Consider the following 25879-nt stretch of genomic DNA (forward strand, 5'->3'; position numbering starts at 1 on the left):
CCAGCGAGCCCGCCATCGAGGTACCAAGAGCCCTCCGGGTGGTAGAGTGGCCACTCAACCAGAGGCAAGGAAAGGGGAGTTTCGATGGCTCTCCAACCGTCCCCGGATGCCTGGTTTCGATCGGCCTCCGGCCTCCCTGAGCGCTGGCTCCACCCCCTGCTGGGTGTCTGGACACCATCATCCCGGCCCCTCTGACCCCCAGGCGAGAGGGTCCGGACATCAAAGGACTCCAGACCTATATCTGGGCCAGCCCCGGAGTAAGACGGCAGTTGTATCCCGGAGTCGAGAAGCCCTGCTGACGCTGTCGCGGCTGACCCTGAGACGAACTCACCTTGCTGTTCTACCTGGAACCTGCTGGCGCTGCCGCGGTCCACACTCGCTGAACCATCTTGGAACCTGCTGGCGCTGCCGCGGTCCACACTCGCTGAACCATCCTGGAACCTGCTGGCGCTGCCGCGGTCCACACTCGCTGAACCATCTTGGAACCTGCTGGCGCTGCCGCGGTCCACACTCGCTGAACCATCCTGGAACCTGCTGGCGCTGCCGCGGTCCACACTCGCTGAACCATCTTGGAGCCTGCTGGCGCTGCCGCGGTCCACATTCGCTGAACCATCTTGGAACCTGCTGGCGCTGCCGCGGTCCACACTCGCTGAACCATCTTGGAACCTGCTGGCGCTGCCGCGGTCCACACTCGCTGAACCATCCTGGAACCTGCTGGCGCTGCCGCGGTCCACACTCGCTGAACCATCTTGGGGCCTGCTGGCGCTGCCGCGGCCCAACCTTCCGGAACCCCCCAGCTCGAGGATTGAGAGCTGTGCGTAGAGTCTCCTTGCAACCGACCATCTATAAGACTGTCCCGCTACCTTACCCTTTGTCACGAGACTTTCCAGATCTCGGGATCTGCTGTATATATTGAAACGATACTTATTGCCGGTGCGCGTAACGCAGCGCTTTACAAATGTCCCAATAATAATAATAAAGATTGAAAACTCTATCTACGTGTGGTGTACATTTGTAGTGGTGTGGTTACTCTGCTGTACGATTCTAGGAGAGGGCCCTCACGACGGTCCCTACTCTGAAGAAGGGGTAGACCTAGGGGTGGTCAGTCAGACACCTTCTGCCTCCCCCGGGTTCGCCTTTCTAACAGTTGAGAACGCATTAAAATACAGACTGGGCAACAGAATTATACAAGGATGAGCCACTTAAAATTTGAAACAGCTAACTAAGGAAGAGGTGTGGCGCAGCGGCCAGGGTTCTTGACTCCGGACCACGGGGTTCACGGTTCGACAAGGGTTTCTGGTCAAGTTTGCCTTGTGTAGGAGAAGTACAGAAAGACCCCTCCCCCGTGACACTCCATCTTAGATTGAGAAGGATGCACTGGAGGGAAAGGTATCTGGGATCTGTGAAAAGGAACATTGACCCTCTCATTACTGGGAACTTCCGGTCAAGGGATTCTAGGGAGAAAAAGAGAGACATTGATTTGCAATATAAAAGGATGTTACAAAAACAAGGGGCACTCAGGTACGCTGTTATGTTCTGAGGCCAATCTAAATTCCATGCTGGGACTGCAGAAAACAGATCTGCTCTGAGGGGGTTCGCCCAGTCTTGGCCTGCATTGTCTCCAGCGGCCTGCGGCACAGGTAAGCACGGTAGGGCGGGGTGTGGCTCAGCGGGGGTAAAGTCGACAGACTACGGAATAGGTATTATTTGTTTATTTAATTATGCCTATTCCATCGTCTGTGGAATCCAGATCCCCCCTGCCCTTGCCCTGCATTCACCTCACCCCACCGCCCACCACGCTTACCTGTGCTGGCCACTGCTGATTGTCTCGAGGGCAACTCCAACTCTTATCCGTCCCCTTATGGAATTCCTCAGGGTTCTGTGCTGAGTCCACCGCTGTTTAATGTGTATGTCTGTCCTTTGGCGGATGTCTTTTCCTGTGCTGATGACACTCAGATCATTTTTTGCCTTTCTTCTTTAAGGGGTCTGACCCCTCTGTTCTTCAGTCACGTCTGAGTAAAGTCGCGTCCTGGATGCAAAACAAACTGCTCAAATTGAATGGTGACAAGACTGAAGTTATGATCTTACGGAAAAAATATGATCTTTGGGGACCTCAACACTGGCTCCCCAAAATGGGTGCTATAACCCCCGCCGGTACATCATGTTCGTAATTTGAGCTTCATCATTGACAAACATTTTTCGATGAAACAAAAAGTCACCAAGGTGTCCGCCACCTGTTTTACTGTTTTAAAATGTCTGAAGAAAATGTCATGGATGATTCCCCTCTCTGCTCAGAAAACTGTAGTCCATGCCCTAGTTATCTCTAGGCTTGACTACGGCAATGTTCTTTATCTAGGCTCTAATAAAGCTACGATCCAGAGACTTCAAGTGGTGCAGAATGCGGCTGCTAGACTGGAGGGTCATGTTCCCAAATCTTCCTCAGTCACCGGCTGACGGACTAGTTGCCTTGCCATCCCGTCCTCGCAAGGATATAATGGCCTTACCCACCTGGACGCGCAGCGGACGCGCGCAGTGGGCACGCCGAAGGCGCACCAAAGGCAAGCCCGTCTGCGCCCGTCCGCGTCAGGCCGGGCCCAGGGCCCAGCCCCCTGCCCAAATGACCAACTATTACTGTAAAATCATTACACCAGGTAAATCTTTCGCTCTGTCCCGCCACTTTTGACTATCTTTAACATCTTGACATCCTCCGAGAGCCCACAAATCAACCTGAACTCCTGCCCACTGCTCCTTGTCAGAGCCAGAAGCCCACCTCAGCATTAGCCAGCGACCTAAAACTTCACATCTCCTACCTCAATACCCATTCCTTAGTTAAGCATCAATTAGATATCTTTCTTTTTCTCCTATCAGACAAACCTGATATCTTTTTTATCACAGAAACATTGGCTCAATACTGATTCCTCCCCGGACATCCTGGCAGCTCTTCCAGACACTTATCATAGCCTTATAGCCCGCCGTAGAGGGCTATACCGGCTATTAAAGGCCCTCTCCAGCGTTAAAGGCCCCGAGCCGAAGGCGAGGGCCTTTAACAAGGGAGAGGGACTTTAATAGCGGTATAGCCCGACTACGAAGGGCTATAAGGCTATTAGAACATTCTGCCACTAGAGGGCAGAATGTTCTAACAAAAAAGAACAAAGCCTTATGGGAGCGTGAGGGGATTGGAATCCACTCAGGCTCCCTGAAGCCTTTGTTCACAGCCAGACCTATGAACAAAGAAACATTGGAATGTTGGCGCTCCGGTCTTATACCAGCCATTATAAGCCCAGAGCACCCCATTGTTTTCAATGGAGCTCCCAACATTACAATGTTCTAATATATTTTACATGCCGACCGGGTCCCAGGAAAGGTTGGAGGTGGAGTAGCGGCCATCATTAACCGCTTCAGCGCGGCGCGAATTTTCGCGCTGTGCTGAGCGTTCTATTGAGCCTATGGGCTCATGACGGAACGGTTCCGTCATGAGCACAGCTCAACCGACGCTCATGACGGAACCGTTCCGTCATGAGCACCGAAGGGGTTAACAAAGATCATGTTTTTATTTCTATGTCCGCTCTGAATCTTCCTGTAGCAGACAACCTAATTATTAAATTTGAATCTAAGGCTGGCCCACTAATCTGTGTATTAATCTACAGACCCCCCACAACATATGCCCTTATTTCCTCTTTCCCTGTGCGAACAACTAGCCACTGTGGTCACGGATTACACAAAAGTTCTCCTACTCAGTGATTTCAATTATTGGTGTAACGATAATCTAGGGCGGTACCCAGGCCAGTGAATTAATGGAACTTCTCTCGGGCCTTAATTTCAGTCACCACATTATCTCCACCACCCATGTTAAGGGACATACCCTTGATCAGGTGTGGAGTACAAATCTCATTATCTCCACACCTACCATATGTCCTTGCGCATGGTCTGATCATTTCCTTATCAAGTTTACCATTTCTATCCCGACTGGTAGTTAGCCCCCGTCAATGGAGGGCGGTTTCATCAGAAAATGGAGCACTTATGACAAACAAGCCCTTCTGGACAGCCTGGATAGCTCTATCCCGGCCGACAATACGGACCTTGAGCAGGCTGAAGCCAACATCTCACATTGGCTATTAGCAGCGAGTAATACACACGTCCCCCGGAAAAGACTTAAAACTGCCTGCCGCTCGGATGCCCAGAAGTGGTTTCCTCACGACTTGAGGACTCAAAAATTAGACATCCGCCAAAAGGAGCGAGATTGGAGGAGAAACTATGACCGTCACGTCAAATCTCTCTAAATGGCCGCCCGCGCAGACTATAAGAAAGCTATCCTCCAAGCCAAAGCCTCGTATTTCTCAAACATAATTGCACATTCAGGAAACAAAATCCAAAGATATTTTTGCAATTGTTAATAAATTATCCAACATGGAGAGAGTTCTTCCCAAACCGGCAGTCACTCAAAATCTGTGCAACTCTCTTAATCAAAATTTTCTTGACAAAATCACTACCATCAAAGCTAGTATCCCAGTTACTGACCTTAAACTGAACTTCCCTGCACATATCTCTAGCGCCTGCTCCTTTGATAATTTTCCACCTCTTGATATACACTCCATCAGGCCCTCCTGACAAGGGTGAAGTCTGGTTCCCCAAGGCATTGCTGCCCTCCTTACATCTTAAAGGATATTTTCTCGGCCCTCTCTGCCCCCATCCTGACCTTCCTCAATGCCTCCTTGTCCCGGGGCATGGTTCCTAAAGCCTTCAAAGAGGTGGCAGTCGTACCCCTTTTGAAAAAACCGGGCGCGGATCCGTCAATCCTCTCCAACTACAGGCGTATCTCCTTCCTTCCCTACCTGGCAGACAGCTAGATTCACCATAGTCCCGTTTTGCGAGTCCTTAATAGCGATTATTAAGGAATCGCTATTAAGGCCTTGCAAAACGGGATTCATGTAGGAATAGCAAAAAATATTGCGATTCCTACATCATCCTTATTTGCGATTAGCAAATTGCTAATCGCAAATAAGGAATAACTTCCCATTCATTCCTCTCGGCCTACAGGCCCATAGGAATGAATGGGGAGTTATTCCCTTTTTGCGATTAGCAATTTGCTAATCGCAAATAAGGATGCGATTTCAAGGGTGCCAGGGGTGTCCAAAGGACACCCTGTAGCACCCCTGAAAAGCAAACGTACACAGGTGTTGCGCACACACATGTCCAAAGGACATGTCTGTGTGTAACATGCCACTTAGAAAAATGCACTAAAGTGCATTTTTCTAAGTTTTCGCTATTTACCACGAAGTCAGACTTCGTGGTAAATAGCTGCCGGAAATTGCGAATTCGCATATTTTAAAATGTTCATGAATTGCATTTAAGGAATCTCTAATAGAGATTCCTTAAATGCAATTCCTCGCAAATATGCGATTTCGCTATTAGCGATTTTTGCATTTGGGATGATGAATCCCAAATGCACAAATTGCGCTCGCAAAGGGCAAGATTCTGAGAATCTGGCCCTTTACGAGCACATTTTCCAATGATGTAAGCTGTAAGGTTCTTGAAGCCTATGTAACTACCCATCTCTCCAACTTTATTGAGCAATCCAATGACTTGGATCCTCATCAAGCTGGGTTTCACCCTGCCCACTCCACCGAGACTGTCATCACCACTGTCACGGACTCGCTTCGTGACAATGCAGATAAAGGAATCCCACAGGCCCTGGTCCTACTGGACCTCTCGGCCGCGTTCAACACGGTCGATCATGCCATCCTATTAGACCGCGTCGAACAGGTCGGCATACGTAACTCAGCCTACAGCTGGATCAGGTCTTTTCTTAGTGACCGCACTCAAGCGGTCCGTCTTGCCCCCTTTACTGCCCCCAAACTCCACACTTTCTGTGGGGTTCCTCAGGGTTCTTCCTTATCTCCTCTTCTGTTTAATTTGTATTTGGTCCCTTTGATCCAGTCCCTGAAAGCATTTAAGGCTGTCACATTTAATTATGCAGACGATCTTCAACTTATTTTCACAATAGACAACTCCCTTGAATCTATCAGGGAGTTTCAGCAGGGCACCATGCTGCACATCCGTCAATGGATGGACTCTAATCACCTAAATCTGAACCCCGGTAAGACCGAATTAGTCCTTAATGGTAAAAGTCAAATATTCTGGGGCCCTAATTATTGGCCTCCAGACCTCCCCCCCTATACCCCCTCCACCTCGGTGAAGAGCCTGGGGGTGGTCATTGACAAGGATTTGTCATTGAAAACCCAAGTAGGCACGGTGGTATCCTCCTGCTTTTTCCAGCTTCGGAGGATTAAGAAGATCAGTCGGATGTTAACCCATACGGCCTTGATCCAGGTGGTGATAGCCTTAGTACTGTCACACCTGGATTATGCCAACTCCATCTACTTGGGACTCCCTCTGTTCCTCAGTAAACGCCTTCAACTGGTGCAGAATCAAGCAGCCAGATTGATCCACCAGCAACCCCGTTGGCAATCTGCCAGGCCCCTATTAAAAAAACTCCATTGGCTTCCCATTTCCCAATGAGTAGAATTCAAAACAGCCTGTATCATTTTCAAATCTCTTCACGCCCGCAGTCCCCAGTCCATCAACACTCTCCTGCCCAGATACATCCCTTCTCGCAACCTCCGGTCCGCCAATCTCCATCTTCTGGCCACCCCCCCCCCCCCCTTCAAACTTCAACGCCAGGGAGGACGCAGGTTTGCGACTCTTGCCTCCAGACTCTAGAACTCCCTCCCTTTGGAAATCCGCTCCTGCACCAACCTCCTAATGTTCAGGAGACAGCTTAAGAGCTGGCTATTCACTCAGGCTCAGGCATAACCTTCTTTCCACCTGGGTATCTGCTAGTCAGCGCCATGAAACCTCTGGGTGTACGTGCGCTATATAAAAGATTATTAACATAACATAACATAACATTAACAGCTCCCTTTGTAACCTTCACTGGCTGGCGGTGAGGAAACGAGTAAAATTTAAAGCCCTGTGGTACATGTTTAAAATAAAAACTGGAGAAGCCCTTATATATTTGCAAAATCTAGTTCAACGTTACCAACCCTCTCGCGCTCTGCCCAACAGATGAGGTTTTCTGTCACGAAATTCAAAGGCTCTTGCATGCGTGGTCGGTCCTTTTCTTATTTAGAACCAACCTTGTGGAACTCTCTACCTATCTCACTACGCGATGAAACCGTATATGATGTAATCCAGAGAAGCTTGAAGACTTGGTTCTTCAATTCCAAAATTCCTCCTTTTCTTCTTAATCTTTGCTTTCCTGCTGGGATGGCGTCGGGAAACACCGTGGGGTAGCTGTGTGTCCTACAAAAATCAATTTAATAATACTAATAATAATGAAGCATGCTTCCTACTGGAGCTTGAGGCCCAACAAGGCGTTGTCTTCATCAAAAGACTACATGAGAACTGCAGGGGCTCTTCACTGTCGGCACCATGTTGGCATTAAAGATGGCTGGCGAAAAGGCTGATCCGTGAGTCATAGTAGTGGTACCCTTGTGATGCAGGCCTTCCCGCATCGCATTAAAGACGGCCACACTTGTTTGTTTGGAAGTGTAAAGGCTGCAGCCTATTGGCTGATTTAACTTACGAGCAATCCGTTCAATTTGCTCTGTTTTTCATTTAAATAGAAGATAGCTTCATAGTATTTCCATCCCTTGAACGTTCCTTGTCGGGCACTCCCAACATCATACACCTTCACCTACATTACCTCCCCTACTCTACACTGTAACACGCCTTTTTAGGATTGAACCTGTTACCTAGTTCTAGTCCTGGGTGCAGAAGGAGGGTTTCTCCTAAACAATAGAGTCCTATAACTCCATCGATAGACTCACACAGTACGGATGAATATTCATAACAGTTCCTAGAAACCAGGCTGGGGCTACACTACCTTCCTCCCCATATCTACGTACACGGTTCATCCCATACGTCATCCTCAAATCTAACAACGGCTAATACAAGTAACAAGGGACAAAGGAGCCCTAGATACTTTCTGTGTAAATATAGCACCTCTTGCTAGTGTTAGTCAGAGCGAACTGAGACTTCCAGGCTGACACGCTGACCAGAGATGGTGAGGCTCCTGCATGCAGACCCTCTGGCTGACAGTGGTCTGGACATCCCTCGTGGGGTGTCCAACTCGAGACCAAGTTGGGCTTCTACATTCTCACACTTCAGATAATGGGGTTCGACTAAAACCTAGAGGAATTCTTGGCTTCAAACCTACTCACATGCTAGGTACCCATAGGTACATCTAGATTGGCATCATAGGAGTACCCACACTTTTATCATGCATTTTATATTCTGTGTATTTATTCAGGCTTGCTGCAAGATGGTAGAACTGTACTATCTTTTTATATTCATATTACTGCTAATCGTATATCTCTGCTACTGTCTAATGGTTGCTGCAGCTCATATATTTTACACGAGAATAACAACTGTTCAATAAACCCTTATTGAAATGGCCAGACTGTTTATTCTGTGTGTCTCCGAGACAAACTAGGGGCAGATGTATCAAGATTCAATTTTGCGATTCCTAAATAGCGATTTTTAAGGAATCGCTATTTAGAAAACGCAAAATGGAATGTATGAAAAAAATCGCTATTTTTTTGCGATTCCTTACACTTCCTTATTTGCGAATTCGCATTTTGCGAATTCGCAAATAAGGAATAATTTCCCATGCATTCCTATGGGCCAGGAGGCCCATAGAAATGATTTTGAACGAATTCTCAAATTGCGAATTCGCAATTTGCTAATCGCATTTTGAGAATTATTACAAGGGTGCAGGGGTGTCTTAAAGACACCCTGCTGCATCCCTGAAATGTACATATGTCTGCATATGGCGCACATACATGCCCTATGGGCATGTGTGTGCGTCACATGCCACCTTAAAAAATGCAAAATTGTGCATTTGTTGAGGACTTCGCAAATTACCATCAACTACAAGTTGGTGGTAATTTGTGATTCCTTAACCAAAAATTCGCAAAGGAAAAATGCTTCATACATATCATTTAAGGAATCGCAAAATTTGCGATTCCTTAAATGCTATGGCAAATTAAGGAATCGCAAATCTTTGCAATTTCTTAATGTGCGAATTTTTGATACATTCAAAATAATGCAAAATGACCATTTGCGAGTCGCAAAGGCCGAAATTCAGCGAATTTCGGCCTTTGAGAGTCGCAAAACGGTTGATACATCTGCCCCAAAGTGAGCACGAGTGACTGAGCAAAAAGTAGTACATTATGTCATGTTCTAAGGTTGCCAGAAACGAATCTCTCCCGGATGAGAGGAGACACTAGTGGCACTGTGAGCTGGCTAAATGCAAACACGCTAACATTTCTTGGTGGGGGTGTATGGAACCAGTCTGCCACCAATCCCACAGTTTATGTTATCCAAACTTGCATGCCCTGCATGGGTACTATAGGAACTACACGACACCACGAGGGGAGGACTGCTGGGGCCTGTGCTGCCGTTTGTCTCTGGCAGCAAATATTTACAGACAAACTGCTGGGCCTTTTGGTTTCTGCATCTGGTGACATGAATACATCTGTACAGTGCCTGGCCTGGTGGAGGAGTCAGTTTTACCCATGAAATTCCCTATAGCTTTAAAGTAACATGGCTGGCGGAACAGTCTATCAGAGCCTGAGATTTTATATAATTCTGCTGTTACTTGTCTGAAGGGACAGATTGTCAAAGCCTGGCTCCACTGTATCTCTATGGTAGCATGCATGCAGTGACAGTCTATCTGAGCGCTTGATTCACTCTATCCCTATGGTAGCATGCCTGAGGGACAGTGTGTCTGAACCATAGATTGGCCGTATCTCTATGATATGAGGCCTTGAGTGAGCTATCTGAACCCTAGGTCCACTCCATCTCTATGATATAATGTCTCAAGGACAGTGTGTCTGAACCGTTTATTCACTGTACATCTCTGGTAGCATGCCTACAGTCTATCTGAGCCTTTAATGCACTCTATCTCTATGGTATCAAGCCTGAGAGACAGTCTATCTGATCCTTTAATGCACTGTATATCTATGGTATCATGCCTGGAGGGACAGTCTATCAAAGCCCTTGATTCACTGTATCTCTATGGCATCATGCCTGGAGGGACAGTCTATCAGAGCCCTTGATCCACTGTATCTCTATGGTACCATGCCTGAGGGACAGTCTATCAGAGCCCTTGATTCACTGTATCTCTATGGTACCATGCCTGGAGGGACAGTCTATCAAAGCCCTTGATCCACTGTATCTCTATGGTACCATGCCTGAGGGACAGTCTATCAGAGCCCTTGATTCACTGTATCTCTATGGTACCATGCCTGGAGGGACAGTCTATCAAAGCCCTTGATCCACTGTATCTCTATGGTACCATGCCTGAGGGACAGTCTATCAGAGCCCTTGATTCATTGTATCTCTATGGTACCATGCCTGAGGGACAGTCTATCAGAGCCCTTATTGCACTCTATCTCTATGGTAACGTGCCTGAGAGACAGTCTGTCTGAACCATAGATTGGGCGTATCTCTATGATGTTTGGCCTGGATGGTCTGTCTGAACCCTAGGTCCATGGGACCTCTATCGTATTATGCCCAGAAGGACAGTGTTCCTGGGCCATGAAAGGCAGGTAGACGCTGTTCTTCTGGTAGCCGGACACAGTCTTCTCTTCCAAGGCCCAGAGAGGACCTGTGCAGTCGGAGGACTCAGATGAAACAGGTTCTTAATACAGGGTGCTTGCACCACAGTACTGCCCTCATGGGTACCACGCTGGGGGAGATATGGGGCAGTCTTTGACTCTCAGACGCTTAACAGTGACATGGGCTCTTTTGTCTTGAAGGCCAAAGATGGAGACCCCACAGGGACCACCAAAACCAAGTGACATCATCAAGAAGTTCTCCACCAAACCCAAGGCTTCGGGTGGACCCCTGAAAGCAGACCACGCGCTGGGCAAGAGGCTGCAGTGAGTACTGGGGAGTGGCATATGGTGGCACCAGTTACAGCGGGGTGGGGGTGTTACGGCAGAAGAGGGGGGCTTCACCGGGAGAATGGTGCACTCTGGGAAAAGGGAAGCGAGAGGTAAAAGAGAACCTGGGGATACTAGAAATAAAGTAAAACGAAAGCGCTTGAGTGACGGGGGAGGGGGAGAGAGATGGGGATGAGAGAGTGACATTGGTGAGGGACATTTATTTATGAAGCTTGTAGAGCACACAGCTACCCAGAAGGGGTCTCCTGGCGCAGGAGCGGCTCTAGGCTCATGGCAGCCCTGGGCCGGGAGCATAGGTAGGGGCCGCGGAAGAGGGGGTCCGGGCGGGGCGGAGCACGGAGGCCAGTGAAGAGGGCGGGGTCAGGGTGTTTGGAAGTGGAACAGAGCCGGAAGCTGCCAAATCCCTGCCAGGGGCCGCCACGCAAATATGTATCCATCCTCAGAGGATTATTATATTAAGGATATATATTGGCGTGGCGGCCCCTGGGGTTTGGAGGCCCTGTGCAGGTACACAGCTTGCACAAACCTAAGGCCGTCCCTGTGGGCGCTAAGTCAGATAATAAAACAGACAATGAGGCAAAGCAACATGTCAGAAGACAAGAACTCAGTCAGGGCAACTAAAGAGCAGAGTCTTCAGGTCCTTGCCGAAGGTAGGTAACGAGTTGCAGTGCCTGAGGGATGTACATCATTATGACGCACACTTTTACAACGCGTTCCATTACAACGCAGTTGTAACAACGCAAGTCGTTACAACGACTTGCGTTGGGGGGGCGCAAATTAAAAAAATTTAATTTACTATTCCAACTCCAGTCCCCGTGGATAGTAGGGAAGGTGTTGGGATAGTAAATTAAATGATTTACTATCCTTGAGCGCCCCCCAGCGCAATTCGTTGTAACAACTTTCGTTGTTATGACTGCGTCGTAATGGAACGGCGTTGTAATGGTTGCGTCGTAAACGTCGCATACCGTGCCTGAGAGCTACAGAAAGAGAGTTCCAAAGTTTCTGGCCTAAATAGGAGAAGGAATGCCCCTTAATGTGGGCCTGATGAAACGTACGCGTGGTAAACAGTGCGAGATTGACTTATCTCAGCAATTGGGTGGGGACATATGAAGACACCAGACCTTCGATGTATGAAGGGGGGAGTCCGTGTCTGGCTCGAAACATGTAGCATAAGGCCTTGAATTTGATACGCTTGTCAACCTTAAGCCAATGTAGGTTGTGGAGCAAGGGAGAGATGGAACCATATCTAGGCAGCCGGAAGAGAAGGCGGGCAGCCGCGTTCTGGATGATCTGCAAGCGATGAATCAAGGATTTATCAGCGCCCAGTTACAGGACATTCCCCATAGTCCAATCTGGACGTTACCAGGGCCTTTAGCACTGATCTCTGTGCTTGTAGAGGAATCAGCCAGAGGAGTTTCTTAAGCCATTTAAGAATGAAAAATCAAGAGGCTGTGAGTTTGGAGACCTGAGGCTTAAGGGAAAGATTCTTACCAATGATAAACTCGAGATTCTTTTTTTTTATAAATCTTTTTTATTGTTTTAAAGCAAGAAAAATAAACAGACATATCTGGTGCCATATATACATCCAATAATAACAGGGTGAATTGGTACAAAAACAGGATAGACGTAGAGCAGTGAAAATTCTTCGAGAGGCCCGCACTATTAAGCACAAAACAAAATTTGCATCAGTGTAATCGCTAAACAGTTTAGATGCGGATCCTCAAAACCCTCCCCCCCATAAATCAAAACAGCAGGAGAATCATGGCAACCAGACAGTAGAAGTTAAGGATCAAAGTCAGGATATTTCGCCAATATTATGAGTAAAGGAAAGACTAAGTAAAAAAAATTTGAAAAAGAAAAAAACATATGGGCGATAACAAAAAGAAAACAATAAACCGCTCCCCCCACCTTGCACCCCTGCAAACGGCTATCGCCTAACCCCCAGTAGCAGCATGCCTGTCGCCCCAACTAACTAAGTTCTACAAGAAGAAATCTACCAAAGTAGAGAAGAGAACTGGAGGAGGGCATATTCGTACGGGCTCCCGGTCGCCCCTCCCCCCGCCAGAACCACGAATCCCCATATTGAAGTCAAGAAATCTATCAGACAACAAATTTGCATCTCTACAAGGGAAACTTCAAACACCGCCCAGCCTTCCTAAAGCATAAGTTTAGCAGATCCCGTGCCCATCGATACTTAAGTCAAACCCAGTCTTTCAAACTCATCCTTGCACCTTCCGATCAGACGCATGAGTCCCCTCCGGACAAACCACCTCTTCCACAGGACAGTCCGAGTACGAAGAATCTGTAATAAAACTCAGTCCAAAACAAAGCAGAAGAACGAAAGTGCCATGAACACCGTCAGGTCCAGAGACTCCTTTCCCCGTTATGTACTCCCAGCATTGATTCGTCCGCCATCTTAGCTGCTCCGATGTATAGGGGAGTGACGCAGTTTCATTCCGATAACAGTTCTCATCAAAAGTCTCTGGAGTGGGAACATCAATTAGTACTTCCATAGTCGGCAACGATCGTAGGCTTAACAATCCATTGGTGGCATCGAGCTTGTTTTCATTGTCCAAAACACTGGTCAAAGGCTCCGACACCTCACACAGTACGGGGTCTACTTCCTCCATCAGAGTGGCCATCTTGGGTATCTCGGTCGTCACCGTTTCTTGTAGTGGAGTAGGGTCCGGTCCAATTCGTACCATCTCAGACAAGCGCGCCACCATCGTCTGAATGCGGCCTTCGACGTACACATGAATTGATCCAATGGCTGCCAACACAATTCGTAGCGACGGGTCACTCTCGGTCCGTTCCACCACTCTTCGATCGGTGATGGTCATGTTTGCTTCCCCCAGCGAGCGCGATCTCTCAGAGGGAGATGGGCGAATAGGGAACGGTCGACTGCAGAGGGAGATTTATCAGTTGTTCCGATGATATTCTAGGTCTGCCACCGCACTCGGAGATCCCGACCCAGCGAACACCAGCGGGCCCTTTACCGGGTCACCGGGCAGGACCCCCGTCCACAGCTGCAACCGCTGGGCTGTCACCCCTCCTCCGACTTTCACCAAGGCATCCGAAACGTCATTCACATCAATCCGAAAAAGCGAGAAAAAAATTACCCCACTCCGGTAGACCGGACCCAATCACACCACCACCGCCGATGTTGTTTAACTGGAAACCGGATGGGCCAGTACTCGAGACCCCGGCTTCCGGGCAGATCTAGGCCGCAAACTTCCACTCTATCTTCGTCAGCCGAACAGGTAGAGATCTCGGGATAGCACCATTAATCTCACGGCAGGATCATACACATGGTGGCTGGGCGCAAGGACAGGATAAATGACAGGCTATTCCGGCGGGAGTCAGAGGTCGGCGGAGCCGGGAGCCTATGTGGCCATCTTGGTTGCTAGCGTGGCTCCTCCCCCAAAAAATAAAAACTCGAGATTCTTAACCTTATTAACTGGCGTGGGTAAGGGCCCAAGTGAGACAGGCCAGTGGTTAACTCCCAAACGTTTGGGACTATTTCCTAGAATCAGGACTTTGGTTGTATTTCCATTAAGCTTTAGGGCATTTGTGTTCATTCAAAGGGAGACATTAGGCAGGCCTTGCCTCAGTGGGGAAGGATCTTGATTATGAGCATCAGAAAGTGAGAAAATAATCTGGGAATCATCCACATAAGAGAACACGGTGAGACCAGGCTTTTCAATCACCTCCATCAAAAGGTGAAGGTAAATGTTGAAAAGCAGGGGACTCAAAATAGATCCCTGCGGAACCCCCGAGGCCAGTGTTAGGTTCATGGATGTATAGTTGGCTGATGAGACCGTTCGATCTTTCAGAAAGGGGACAGGGGAAGGGGATCAAGCGGAGAGCCAGACTTGATAGTGACCAGTAAAGTTTATAGTAGCGCTAAGTCCAAGGGGGGCCAAGCCCTGATTTCAAAGGGCTTATCTGCCTTAACTTTGGGCTGACAGTTGAGAGGATGTAATTCCAATTGCCCAAGCGTTTGGGTGGCAGCGATTGGCGGACTAACTAAAATGGAAGCATCTGCTTCTAATTGCCGATGAATTGAATCCGTGGCAACTCTAAGCCATCGTTGTACAGCGATCAGTGTCAGGTGTGGAAACGAGAGTAGAGATGGCGTGTAAGAGTAGCTTCTTTAGTTCAATCACATCCAATTCACACCAGTGCCTGTGAGCAAGTTGTGTGCAGACCGAGTAAAGGGAGAAAAGGGGACTGTAATAGTAAAAGGTATTGCATAATGATCAGCCCAACAGAGTTGGAGCAGAGGGTCAACGGAGAGGGTGGAAAGATTAGAAAAGATGGGGTCCAAGAGATGGCCCGCAGTGTGGGTGGCGGCAGCGTTAAGAAGGGAAAGATTAAGTGAACCCGAATCATCTATCAGGGTTAAGGCTAGCTAGTGTCCGGCCTTGGATTTATCAGGGCTGCAAACTCCTGACTCGAGTATCCTGCCCCAGAGACTACAGCCCAGACTTCCCTCTGAAGGTGCGGGGCAGTACCCAAACCCCCCAATATCCTGCCCTCATCCCTCAGCTGGGGGAGCAAGGGCCGTATCCAAGCCCCCCAACATCCTGCCTACACCCCTCAGTTGGTGAAGAGCTGTACCCAAGCCCCCCAACATCCTGCCCACACCCCTCAGCTGGGGAGCAAGGGCTGCACCCAAGCCCCCCAACATCCTGCCCACATCCCTCAGCTGGGTAGCAAAAGAAGTTCACCCCAGCTAAAATAAAACGGAACCTGCCCTACTGTGGCCCCCTATCACCACACTATGGGCAAATGAAAAAGTCTCTATAACATTTGCCACCTGCTGCAAGCAGGAGGTAAATATTTGCACATTTAAACCCCATGTGCTCCCTTGAAAGAGGAAACATGAGAAACTGAGGTGGAAAGCGGCACACGAAGTGTGCCCACTTGTTAGAATTGGGGGTCTCTGGTTGGCCCAGGTATACACTTGTGACAAACAGGGACCCTCTCCTCTAGTCAGGGCAAAGGACTTACTCTCAGAAATAACCCCTGCTCACCCTCTAGGCGGCGTGGCACGAGCAGACAAGGCTAAACCCCAGAGCGTTTACAGTTAAGCATTTGTAATAACATACAGTAATCAATTGACACACTACAGATTGACACAAGGCGGGTTTTATATAAAAATATACTTATTTTATATGCAGGCTTAATCAGGCTTATCACAAGTTCCAATAACTTAGAAAACGGTTCCACAATACTCAATACAGCTTCCAGTTTTTTGGGCAATGCTTTTAAAAAGGTTGTGCGCGTCGTAGCGCTCCTGTGCACTTTGTTTGTTGCGAATAGAAAAGCTTTTCCAAGTCGCACGCGCCTCGTGGACACTTTAGTCCAAGTCGCGGTGCACGGTACGATGCGTACAGCGAGGCGTTGTTATAAAAGGTGGTACGAGTCGTAGGGCTGCAGTGCGACTCGTACGGCATTAACAAGGAAATGCTTTTTGGAATTTTCATGCGCCTCGTGGACACTTCAGTCCTGGGCGCGGCATGCAGTTCGCAGTGCACATTTCACAGTACCTTTGCTTTCTTTTGGTGAGTTCGATGCGGACGGTGCGAGGGCCAGACGTCCCACGTCACGGTGCATTCCTGGTGTGGTGCGAGCTACGGCTCGAGGGCTCAGCAGTCACGTTGCTCTAAGGGCAGCGATGCGTTGTGGGGGCAGGCTTGTGGTGCAGCGTATGCGTCGAACCTGGAGGCGGAGCGGCTGAGGGGGGTGCGAGCGGCGGTACGATCTATAGATACGGGTCGTACCCAGCCGCGGTACGCACCGCAGCTGTCCACGAATAGCGGCGGGCGCTTTTCAGCAGAGCGCTACACGGGGGAAAGCGAACACATGGCAAGTCTGTCGTTACTTTGCGAGCTACGGCTCGGGGGCCACAGGATCGCGGTGCTTGGACCGGACGGGTCCGTTCTCACGTTGCGAGCTACGGCTCGGAGGGGCAACAGTCACGGTGCTCGGGCCAGGCGGGGCTGGTCCTCACTTCGTGAGCTGCATCGCGGCCAGACAGAAGTCGCGTTGCTCGGCGGGACAAGGGTGCACAGGCTCTTCAGAATGTGTGACGAAGGCTCACAGCGCACTCAGCTTTCCTCGGTCAGCGTTGCAGGGACAGGCAGCACAATCAGCAGCTCTTCCTTCAGGGGGGTAGCGCCCAAAGTACCTGGGGCGCAGTTCAGGGGCAGGCTCACACGCAAGCCCTTGGAGATCTTTTTCAGAGATTGCACAAGTTGAAATAAAAAGTCAATTCAGTTTTTTTTCCTCTCCTTCTTGCAGCAAGGCACCCACCACAGGTAAGTCTCTCAGGCTAGAGACAGTAGTCCTCCATGCAGCTTTGCCAGGTTGTGAGAAGTTGGCCTGATAGGTGATGTTTCCAATTCTGGAACCACTTATTATCAGACCAAACAATCCCTTATGGTGTCTGGTTGTAAGTCAACCTTATTAGACAAGCTATCCTAGGGGTAGCATGGACTAAGCAGCCTAAAGGCTTAACTTAAGAGGTCGTGTTAAGCGAGCTGTTTTACCACATACAATCCTGTAATATCAAATGAAAGGACACCACACAAGTATATATTATAAAAATATATGTGTTTATTACTAAAAACAATTCCCAGTATTCTTTATGAATAAAGGGGCACAAGCGTTAAATCAAAAGCACTGTTTAAACATACAAGTTGCACAATTATGGATGAGGGCGGGTGGCCACTCAAACCATATACTAAACAAGTGGTATAAGAGATACCAATCGAGCAGTGGTTAGGCCTAGGGCCTAGGGAATCGCTGGGAGCAGTCAGGACAAGCAATGCTGAAGTCGGGAATGGCCCTCGGGATTCGGGAGATGTGCGGAAAGCGCACGCATGCACCAATGTTAACCAATGGTGCGTAAAAGTCATAAAGTTAAAGTTTAAGGACACTTCCGCTGGACCTAGAGGAACAAAACTTAACACACAGACCCTAGAGATGTGCACCAGTGTGGGAACACCGGCGGAGCAAAGTTACCTCACCCACAGGAAGTGGGTGCACAGGGTCGAAGTGGTGTCGGGTTTTGACACGCAGGCTCTTGGTGCTTGAAGCTGAAAGGGCTGCAGGCAGGTTGAAGATGAAGTGTCCGGTGGAGTCCAAGGGTGGACTCAAGTCGAAGGGTACCTGAAAGCAGAGGGGACAGAGTCTGGGTCACTCAGCAGTGACCAGGGTGGAACCAGGACGGAACCAGGCAATGTCGGGCGCAATCAGGTGGTCGTCGAGGAGCTTCTCTCCGCTGTCACGTGGGCTCTGGGGCATCTGCGACGTCCAGGAGCAGGTCACGATCTGTCCCACGCAGGCTCTCACCGTCGGCGCTGTCGGCTTCAAGTTTGGAGCAAACAAAACTTGGCAAGAGCAATCCACGCGGGATCGGAAGATTGCTTCTCACTCGGACCAGGAAGGTCAGAGTCAGGGCTCCTTTTCAGGGGAGCTGGTGTGGATCTGGAGCAACCAGATTCACGAGTCTTCTTTGTAGTTTCGTCGGCACAGGGACCACTAGCCGGCGGGCAAGTGACCGGGCCAACGCGTTGAGCCAAATGGAGCAGAAGGGCCCCACGCAGCACTCGTCGAGTGTGGAGGGCTGAACTTCGGCTCAGGAGTAGCTCAGGGTGGGGGCTTCTCAAACCTCGGTGCACAGCTTCGAGGGTCACTCGTGGGCTGCACGGTCGGCGTCTCGTGGTCAATTCAAGATGGCGTGCCCCACGCTTCCGGTCGCCTCCACGGGTCTCAGCTCTGCAGGGACTGTGGATCGGGCTGTTGGAAGGCAGGCAAGCTTGATCTCGTCGATCTCAGTCGCTCGAGTTCCGGCGGGAACTGCAACTAAGTAGACGTCGAGGGCTGGATGGTGCCTGCTGCTGCAGGGTGGTCACTCCTTGACCACAAGGGAGATTCTTCGGGCTTCCACGTTGAGATGGAGGTCCAAGGGTCCAGAGTTTCGTTTCTAATGTTTCTTCCAGGAAATCTGATGTGCATTGGCACTGCTCCCACTCTTATTCGAATCTGGGGGGCGTGATTACCTGCTAGGTCCCCCCCTATGGGTGGGACCCAGGAAGGGGGTGGATACACCCCTTTCCTTTGATCCAGGCCGCCCTGGCACGAGGGCTGGAGTGCCCCAGAACCGGTTTGGCCGGATTATGCAAGGGGCAGCCTTGTGCGCCCCAGGCAGTGTCTGGTTTCTTTCAGACCTCCCTGCTACAATCCACTATCTCCTGTCTGGAGGGTGGTGACACCCTCCTGTGACAGGAAACCCTTTGTCCAGGACCCATTTGGCCGAGTTTCGGTCAGCTGCAGGGGTCCAGACATTTGTCTGTGGCAGAGGCACCCATTTTGTGGATCTAAGGTCTTTGGAGGAATTAACCGCATTAAAGTAAAGGAACATGTCTTACCCCTCTAGAGGGGTGGAATGCTACCCCCGTCGCCAGAACTGGCGAGGGGATAGTATTCCAAATCGTATGACACCTTACACAACATGTTTTGATAAAGCCAAACCAAAGTTGCTATTTAACCGCGAGGATTATAAGGCACTTAAGAGTATATGGTATGGCATTATCCTGAAACAGCTTAGGGAGTTGTTCCCGACAGCTGCAGACAGGCTCAGCTCATGCTAGAGCTCCATCTCACATAAAACCACGCACTCTGCCTCCAGGATTGATGAGGCTTTCTATAGGAGTGGCTCACAGGTTTACATGTGTCCAGATATAGGTTTAGATATAGGTATACTATATCTAAGCAAGGGGTGATTACACCACCTTACCCCAGCTGAGTGATCAGCCAGTTGTGTCAATTTAAGAACCAGCCAGGGGTGGCAAAAGATATGCTGCAGCCCCTGGTAGGCCTTGGTGGCCCCTATGCCCTGGGCACCTATAGTGCATTATACAGGGGCTGACAAGGAGTCCATTTCCAATTGGTATGTGCCTATAGCACATGTGTCATTAATTTAGTGAGAGAACAGCAGGCTGGGGGTCTGATCAGCAGGCCCACAGCCTCAGTAGTCGAAAACCAGTGAAGCAAAAAGCAAAAATTTGGGGTGACCATAGGATAGCAGACCCTACTCTCCTACACAACCCCCCCCCCAAACGCAGGGACATTAAACTAACCTTGACCAGATAAGTCTTCATGTTCTAAGTGGAAGTACCGGGAGAGACCATCTGCATTACCATGGTCAGTCCCTGGGCGGTGCTCCACTGTAAAGTCCATCCCCTGTAGGGAAATGGACCACCTGAGCAGTTTGGGATTTTCACCCTTCATCTGATTAAGCCATAAGAGGGGCTTATGGTCTGTTTGCACCAGGAAGTGAGTTCCAAACAAGTAGGACCTCAACTTCTTTAATGCCCAAACCACAGCAAAGGCCTCCCTCTCAATGGCTGACCAACGTTTCTCTCTGGGAGTCAGCCTTCTGCTAATGAAAGCAATAGGCTGGTCTTGACCATCTTGATTAAGTTGTGAGAGCACAGCTCCCACCCCCAACTCAGAAGCATCTGTCTGTACAATGAACTGTTTGGAGTAGTCAGGACTCTTCAGGATAGGTGCAGAGCACATGGCCTTCTTCAGGTCATCAAATGCCTTCTGACAGCTAACTGTCCACTGAACCTTTTTTGGCATCTTCTTGGATGTCAAGTCATTTAATGGTGTCACTATAGACCCATAGTTCTTCACAAACTTCCTGTAATACCCAGTCAGGCCCAAGAAGGCTCTGACTTGTGTCTGGGTAACTGGAGGAGCCCAGTCCTGTATGGCCTGGATTTTGCTCTCCAGTGGCTGAACCTGGCCTCCACCTACTAGGTGGCCCAGGTATACAACCTTACTCTGCCCTATCTGGCACTTAGTGGCCTTGATAGTTAGGCCTGCCTTTTGCAGGGCCTCCAAAACTTTCTTCAGGTGGATCAGGTGATCCTCCCAGGTGGAGCTAAAGACAGCAATATCATCTAGATATGCTGCACAAAAGTCATCCAACCCAGTAAGGACTTGGTTCACCAACCTTTGGAAAGTGGCAGGTGCATTCTTCAAACCAAAGGGCATTACCACAAATTGATAATGTCCACTAGGGGTAGAGAATGCTGTTTTGGCTTTTGACTCCTCAGCTAATCTGATTTGCCAGTAGCCAGCTGTCAGATCAAATGTGCTCAGAAACTTGGCAGAAGCCAATCTGTCAATGAGCTCATCTGCTCTTGGAATGGGGTGAGCATCTGTCCTAGTGACAGCATTGAGACCCCTGTAGTCCACGCAAAACCTCATTTCTCTCTTTCCATCTTGGGTATGAGGTTTTGGCACCAGGACTACTGGGCTGGCCCATGGGCTCTCTGATGGCTCAATCACTCCAAGCTCCAACATCTTTTGCACCTCAGCCTTGATGCAATCCCTGACATGGTCAGGTTGCCTGTAGATCTTATTCTTCACAGGCAGACTGTCACCAGTGTCCACTACATGGGTACACCAGTCAGTCTGGCTGGGTGTGAGTGAAAACAAATGCCTGTGGGCCTGCAAAACTTGTCTGCAGTCCATCTGTTGCTGGTCAGTGAGGCTGCCTGCCAAGGCTACTCCATCAACTGAACCATCATCAGGGTTCTGAGAAAGCAGGTCTGGGAGAGGGTCACTCTCTTCCTCCTGATCCCCATCTGTGGCCATGAGCAAGCTCATGTCCTCCCTGTCCACAAATGCTTTCAAACGATTCACATGGATTACCCTGTGAGGGCTCCTGGGTGTTCCAAAGTCCACCAAGTAGGTGACTTCTCCCTTCTTTTCAATGACAGGATAGGGTCCACTCCATTTGTCCTGGAGTGCTGCTGGGCTGCTGGAGCCACTGGCTCCAGTACCCACACCTTCTGTCCTGGTTGGAACTCTACCAGTACAGCCTTTTGGTCATGCCAAGCTTTCTGCAATTCTTGGCTGGCCTCCAGGTTTTTGGATGCTCTTTCCATGTATTCAGCCATCCTGGAGCGGAGACCAAGTACATAGTCCACTATGTCTAGTTTGGGCTTTTTGAGAGGTAACTCCCATCCTTCCTTCACCAAACACAATGGACCTCTCACAGGGTGGCCAAACAAAAGTTCAAAAGGGCTGTAGCCAACCCCCTTCTGTGGGACCTCTCTGTAAGCAAAGAGCAGGCAGGGTAAAAGAATGTCCCATTTCCGCCTGAGCTTCTCTGGTAATCCTTTTATCATGCCTTTAAGGGTCTTGTTAAATCTCTCCACAAGCCCATTGCATTGTGGATGGTAGGGGGTGGTAAACTTGTAGTTTACTCCACACTCCTTCCACATTGCTTTCAGATAGCTGGACATAAAATTGGTGCCCCTATCTGATAACACCTCCTTTGGGAAGCCCACTCTTGAGAAAACTGCAATGAGGGCTTTTGCCACCACAGGTGCTGTGGTGGTCCTCAGGGGAATAGCCTCTGGATACCTGGTGGCATGATCCACTACCACCAGTATAAATCTGTTCCCAGATGCTGTTTGGGGGTCCATTGGACCCACAATATCAATTCCAACTCTTTCAAAGGGAACCCCACCACAGGTAGTGGTATTAGGGGGGCCTTTGTTGTGCCACCTGACTTACCACTGGCTTGGCAAGTGACACAGGAGCGACAAAACTCCTTGACATCCTCTGACATGTGAGGCCAGTGAAAGTGTGAAACAAGCCTGTCCCACGTCTTGTTCTGGCCTAAGTGTCCTGCAAGGGGAATATCATGGGCCAAGGTAAGAAGGAACCCCCTAAACTGCAGAGGTATGACCAACCTCCTGGTCATGCCAGGCTTGGGGTCTCTAGCCTCTGAGTAAAGGAGTCCATCATCCCAATACACAGTATGGGTACCTTGGGCATCCCCAGCAGCCTCAGCAGCAGCCTGTTGTCTGAGGGGTTCAAGGGAAGGGCAATCTAATTGAGCCTGCCTCAGGTCTGCCCTGGAGGGTCCCCCTGTCCCCAGAAACTCAACCTGGTCAGGTTCAAGTTCCTCAGAGACAGTCTCCTCTTGGACTGCAGAATCAGTTTCCTCTGAAACTTGATCCTCAACCTGGGGCAAGGTGGAAGGCTCAGCCTTTCCTCTCTTGCTCCTTCTCTTGGGTTGTGGTTGGTCTATTGTTCCAAGATCCACCACTGGTTCAGGAAGGCACTTCTTAGCCTGAGCCCTTGTCATGGCAAGGACATGCTCTGAAATCCCTAGCATTTCTGCATGAGTCCTGTACTCCACTTCTGACCATGCTGAGCTTTCAAGGTCATTGCCTAACAGACAGTCTACTGGTAGGTCTGCACTCACCACAACTTTCTTTAGGCCATCAACCCCTCCCCAGGAGAAGTTCACAACTGCCACACTATGGGAAGTAGTGGAGTTGCTTGCATTGGTCACTAGGTAGCTCTCACCTAGTACAATCTGTCCAGGGTCCACAAAGTCAGGTGTCACCATTGTGACACTGGCACATGTGTCCCTGTAGGCTTGAGCCAGTTTCTCATTAATTAAGGGAGTCTGCCTGTATTTGCCCAGGTTACTGGGGCTTACTGCAGTGGGCAATTCAATGTCCACATCATACAGGAGAACTGCCTGTGTAGGGATTCTGACTAGCCCAGATCCTACTTCAATACCCAGGGTCAACCCAGCTACACCCTTGGACTGTGTTCCACCACTGCTTACTGTACTTGGGGTTGCAGTTGCTTTAGGAGCTGGAGTGGTGGGGACTGGATTTGCCTTGGTGCATTCACTGCCCCAGTGTGAAACTGATTTGCAGGTATTACACCAAGGTGTCTTTGGACCTTTGTTCTTCTTCTTCTTGTTTCCATTTTGGGAACCACCCTCCTTACTATTAGTTTGGGGGCCTGAAGACTTCTGGTCTTTTTCTTTATCTTTCTGGTTACCACCCTTCTGGTCACCACCTTGGTTCTGGGGTTTCTGCTTAATCCTTGTTCTGACCCATTTGTCTGCCTTCTTTCCCAATTCTTGGGGAGAGGTCAGATCAGAGTCAATAAGGTATTGATGCAACAGCTGGTTTGTACAGTTATTAAGGATCTGTTCTCTCATCATAAGATTGTACAATCCTGTATAGTCTGAAACTTTACTTCCCTGCAACCAACCCTCCAAAGCCTTAGTGGCACACTCAACGAAATCAGTCTAGTCTTGAGTCTGTGCTTTTTGGGTGTCTCTGAACAACAACCTGTATTGCTCAGTGGTTAGGCCAACCCCTTCAATAAGAGCACTCTTCAAGACAGTGTAGTTTTTGGCATCCTCAGGTCTAACTGTGAGGAGCCTGTCCCTCCCTTTCTCAGAAAAGGAGTACCATAAAATTGCAGCCCACTGATCCTCAGGAACCTGCTGTACCATGCAGGCTCTCTCAAGAGCAGTCATCCATTTGTGGATGTCATCCCCTTCTTTAAAGGGGGGCACAATTTTTGTCAGGTTTCTATTGTCATAGCCCCTGTCTTTTTCTCTTGGAAATTTGCGGCCACCAGTGGCATCTAAGCCACTTCATTTCTGCTCTCTTGCCAAGGCAAGTCTAGCTTGAGCCAAGGCTACCTCCTCCCTCTCTATCTGGAGTTTGACAGCCCTCATTCTGGCCCTATGCTCTAGCTTTTGAGAAGCAGTCATGCCTCTCTGTGATTCTCTGGAGGCACTAGAAATATGAGAGTCCCCTGAGGGAGATCTCACTCTTCTGTTGCCTGGGAGAATAACATGATGGGATCTGGGGAGGTGCTGGCCCTCTCCATTCCCCAGTAGGTCTAAGTTGGCCTGGCTAAGCCTGGCAACTGGGACCTGGCTACCTCTCTGATCCTGATCTTCTAAGTCCTCAACTTCTGAGTCCTCCTCCTCCTCTTCTTCTTCCTCATCTTCCTCCTGAGGGGGGTCAGTTACAGGGAGGTTCCCTCCATTTCCTGTTTCTAGGGAAGCTTCCTTTGCCCTTTCTAAGTCATCCTGCTCTAGGATGGCTACCAGGATTTGGCAGGTGGGGCTTCTGCCCCTTTTTAACCCTCTTGATTTGCACAAGGCAACCAAGTCTTTTCGGGTTAGTTTGTCATAGCTGAAAGTTGCCTGGGTAAGGTCAACTGTCACAGGAGTAGACCCTGAGGCTTTTCCTGTGTCAGACATGACTCTAGTGTGGTGTAAGTGATGCACCTACCTACACTAAGTGTTTCCCTACTGTACCTTACTAGTGAGTTGTAGTCAGGGTGTGCTAATCCCTTTAATCTACAACTACTAAGTTCAGTAGAACTTAATATGCTAAGCTTTTGATTTATATGTACCTAGAGGTACTTGATGTGATCTTTCAATTTGATACAAAGATTGCAATGGTAAAACAACAGCAAGCTCAAATCCGCACCGCTGCTCACCAATGTGAGAAGTTGGCCTGATAGGTGATGTTTCCAATTCTGGAACCACCTATTATCAGACCAAACAATCCCTTATGGTGTCTGGTTGTAAGTCAACCTTATTAGACAAGCTATCCTAGGGGTAGCATGGACTAAGCAGCCTAAAGGCTTAACTTAAGAGGTCGTGTTAAGCGAGCTGTTTTACCACATACAATCCTGTAATATCAAATGAAAGGACACCACACAAGTATATATTATAAAAATATATGTGTTTATTACTAAAAACAATTCCCAGTATTCTTTATGAATAAAGGGGCACAAGCGTTAAATCAAAAGCACTGTTTAAACATACAAGTTGCACAATTATGGATGAGGGCGGGTGGCCACTCAAACCATATACTAAACAAGTGGTATAAGAGATACCAATCGAGCAGTGGTTAGGCCTAGGGCCTAGGGAATCGCTGGGAGCAGTCAGGACAAGCAATGCTGAAGTCGGGAATGGCCCTCGGGATTCGGGAGATGTGCGGAAAGCGCACGCATGCACCAATGTTAACCAATGGTGCGTAAAA

At 49.2% G+C, this 25879-nt stretch overlaps 1 protein-coding gene across 1 annotated transcript in view; it reads left to right on the forward strand.

Moving 5' to 3' along the window:
- The window catches only part of LOC144752878 (uncharacterized), a 117489-nt gene that overhangs the window by 47878 nt on the left and 43732 nt on the right, over positions 1-25879 (forward strand). The window contains exon 3 of the mRNA XM_078640707.1: positions 10824-10946. Within this exon, the coding sequence (XP_078496833.1) occupies positions 10824-10946 (123 nt within the window). The remainder of the gene's footprint in view (positions 1-10823; positions 10947-25879) is intronic.

This window comes from Lissotriton helveticus, chromosome 5_1 (assembly GCF_964261635.1).
Source record: "Lissotriton helveticus chromosome 5_1, aLisHel1.1, whole genome shotgun sequence".
NCBI lineage: Eukaryota > Metazoa > Chordata > Amphibia > Caudata > Salamandridae > Lissotriton > Lissotriton helveticus.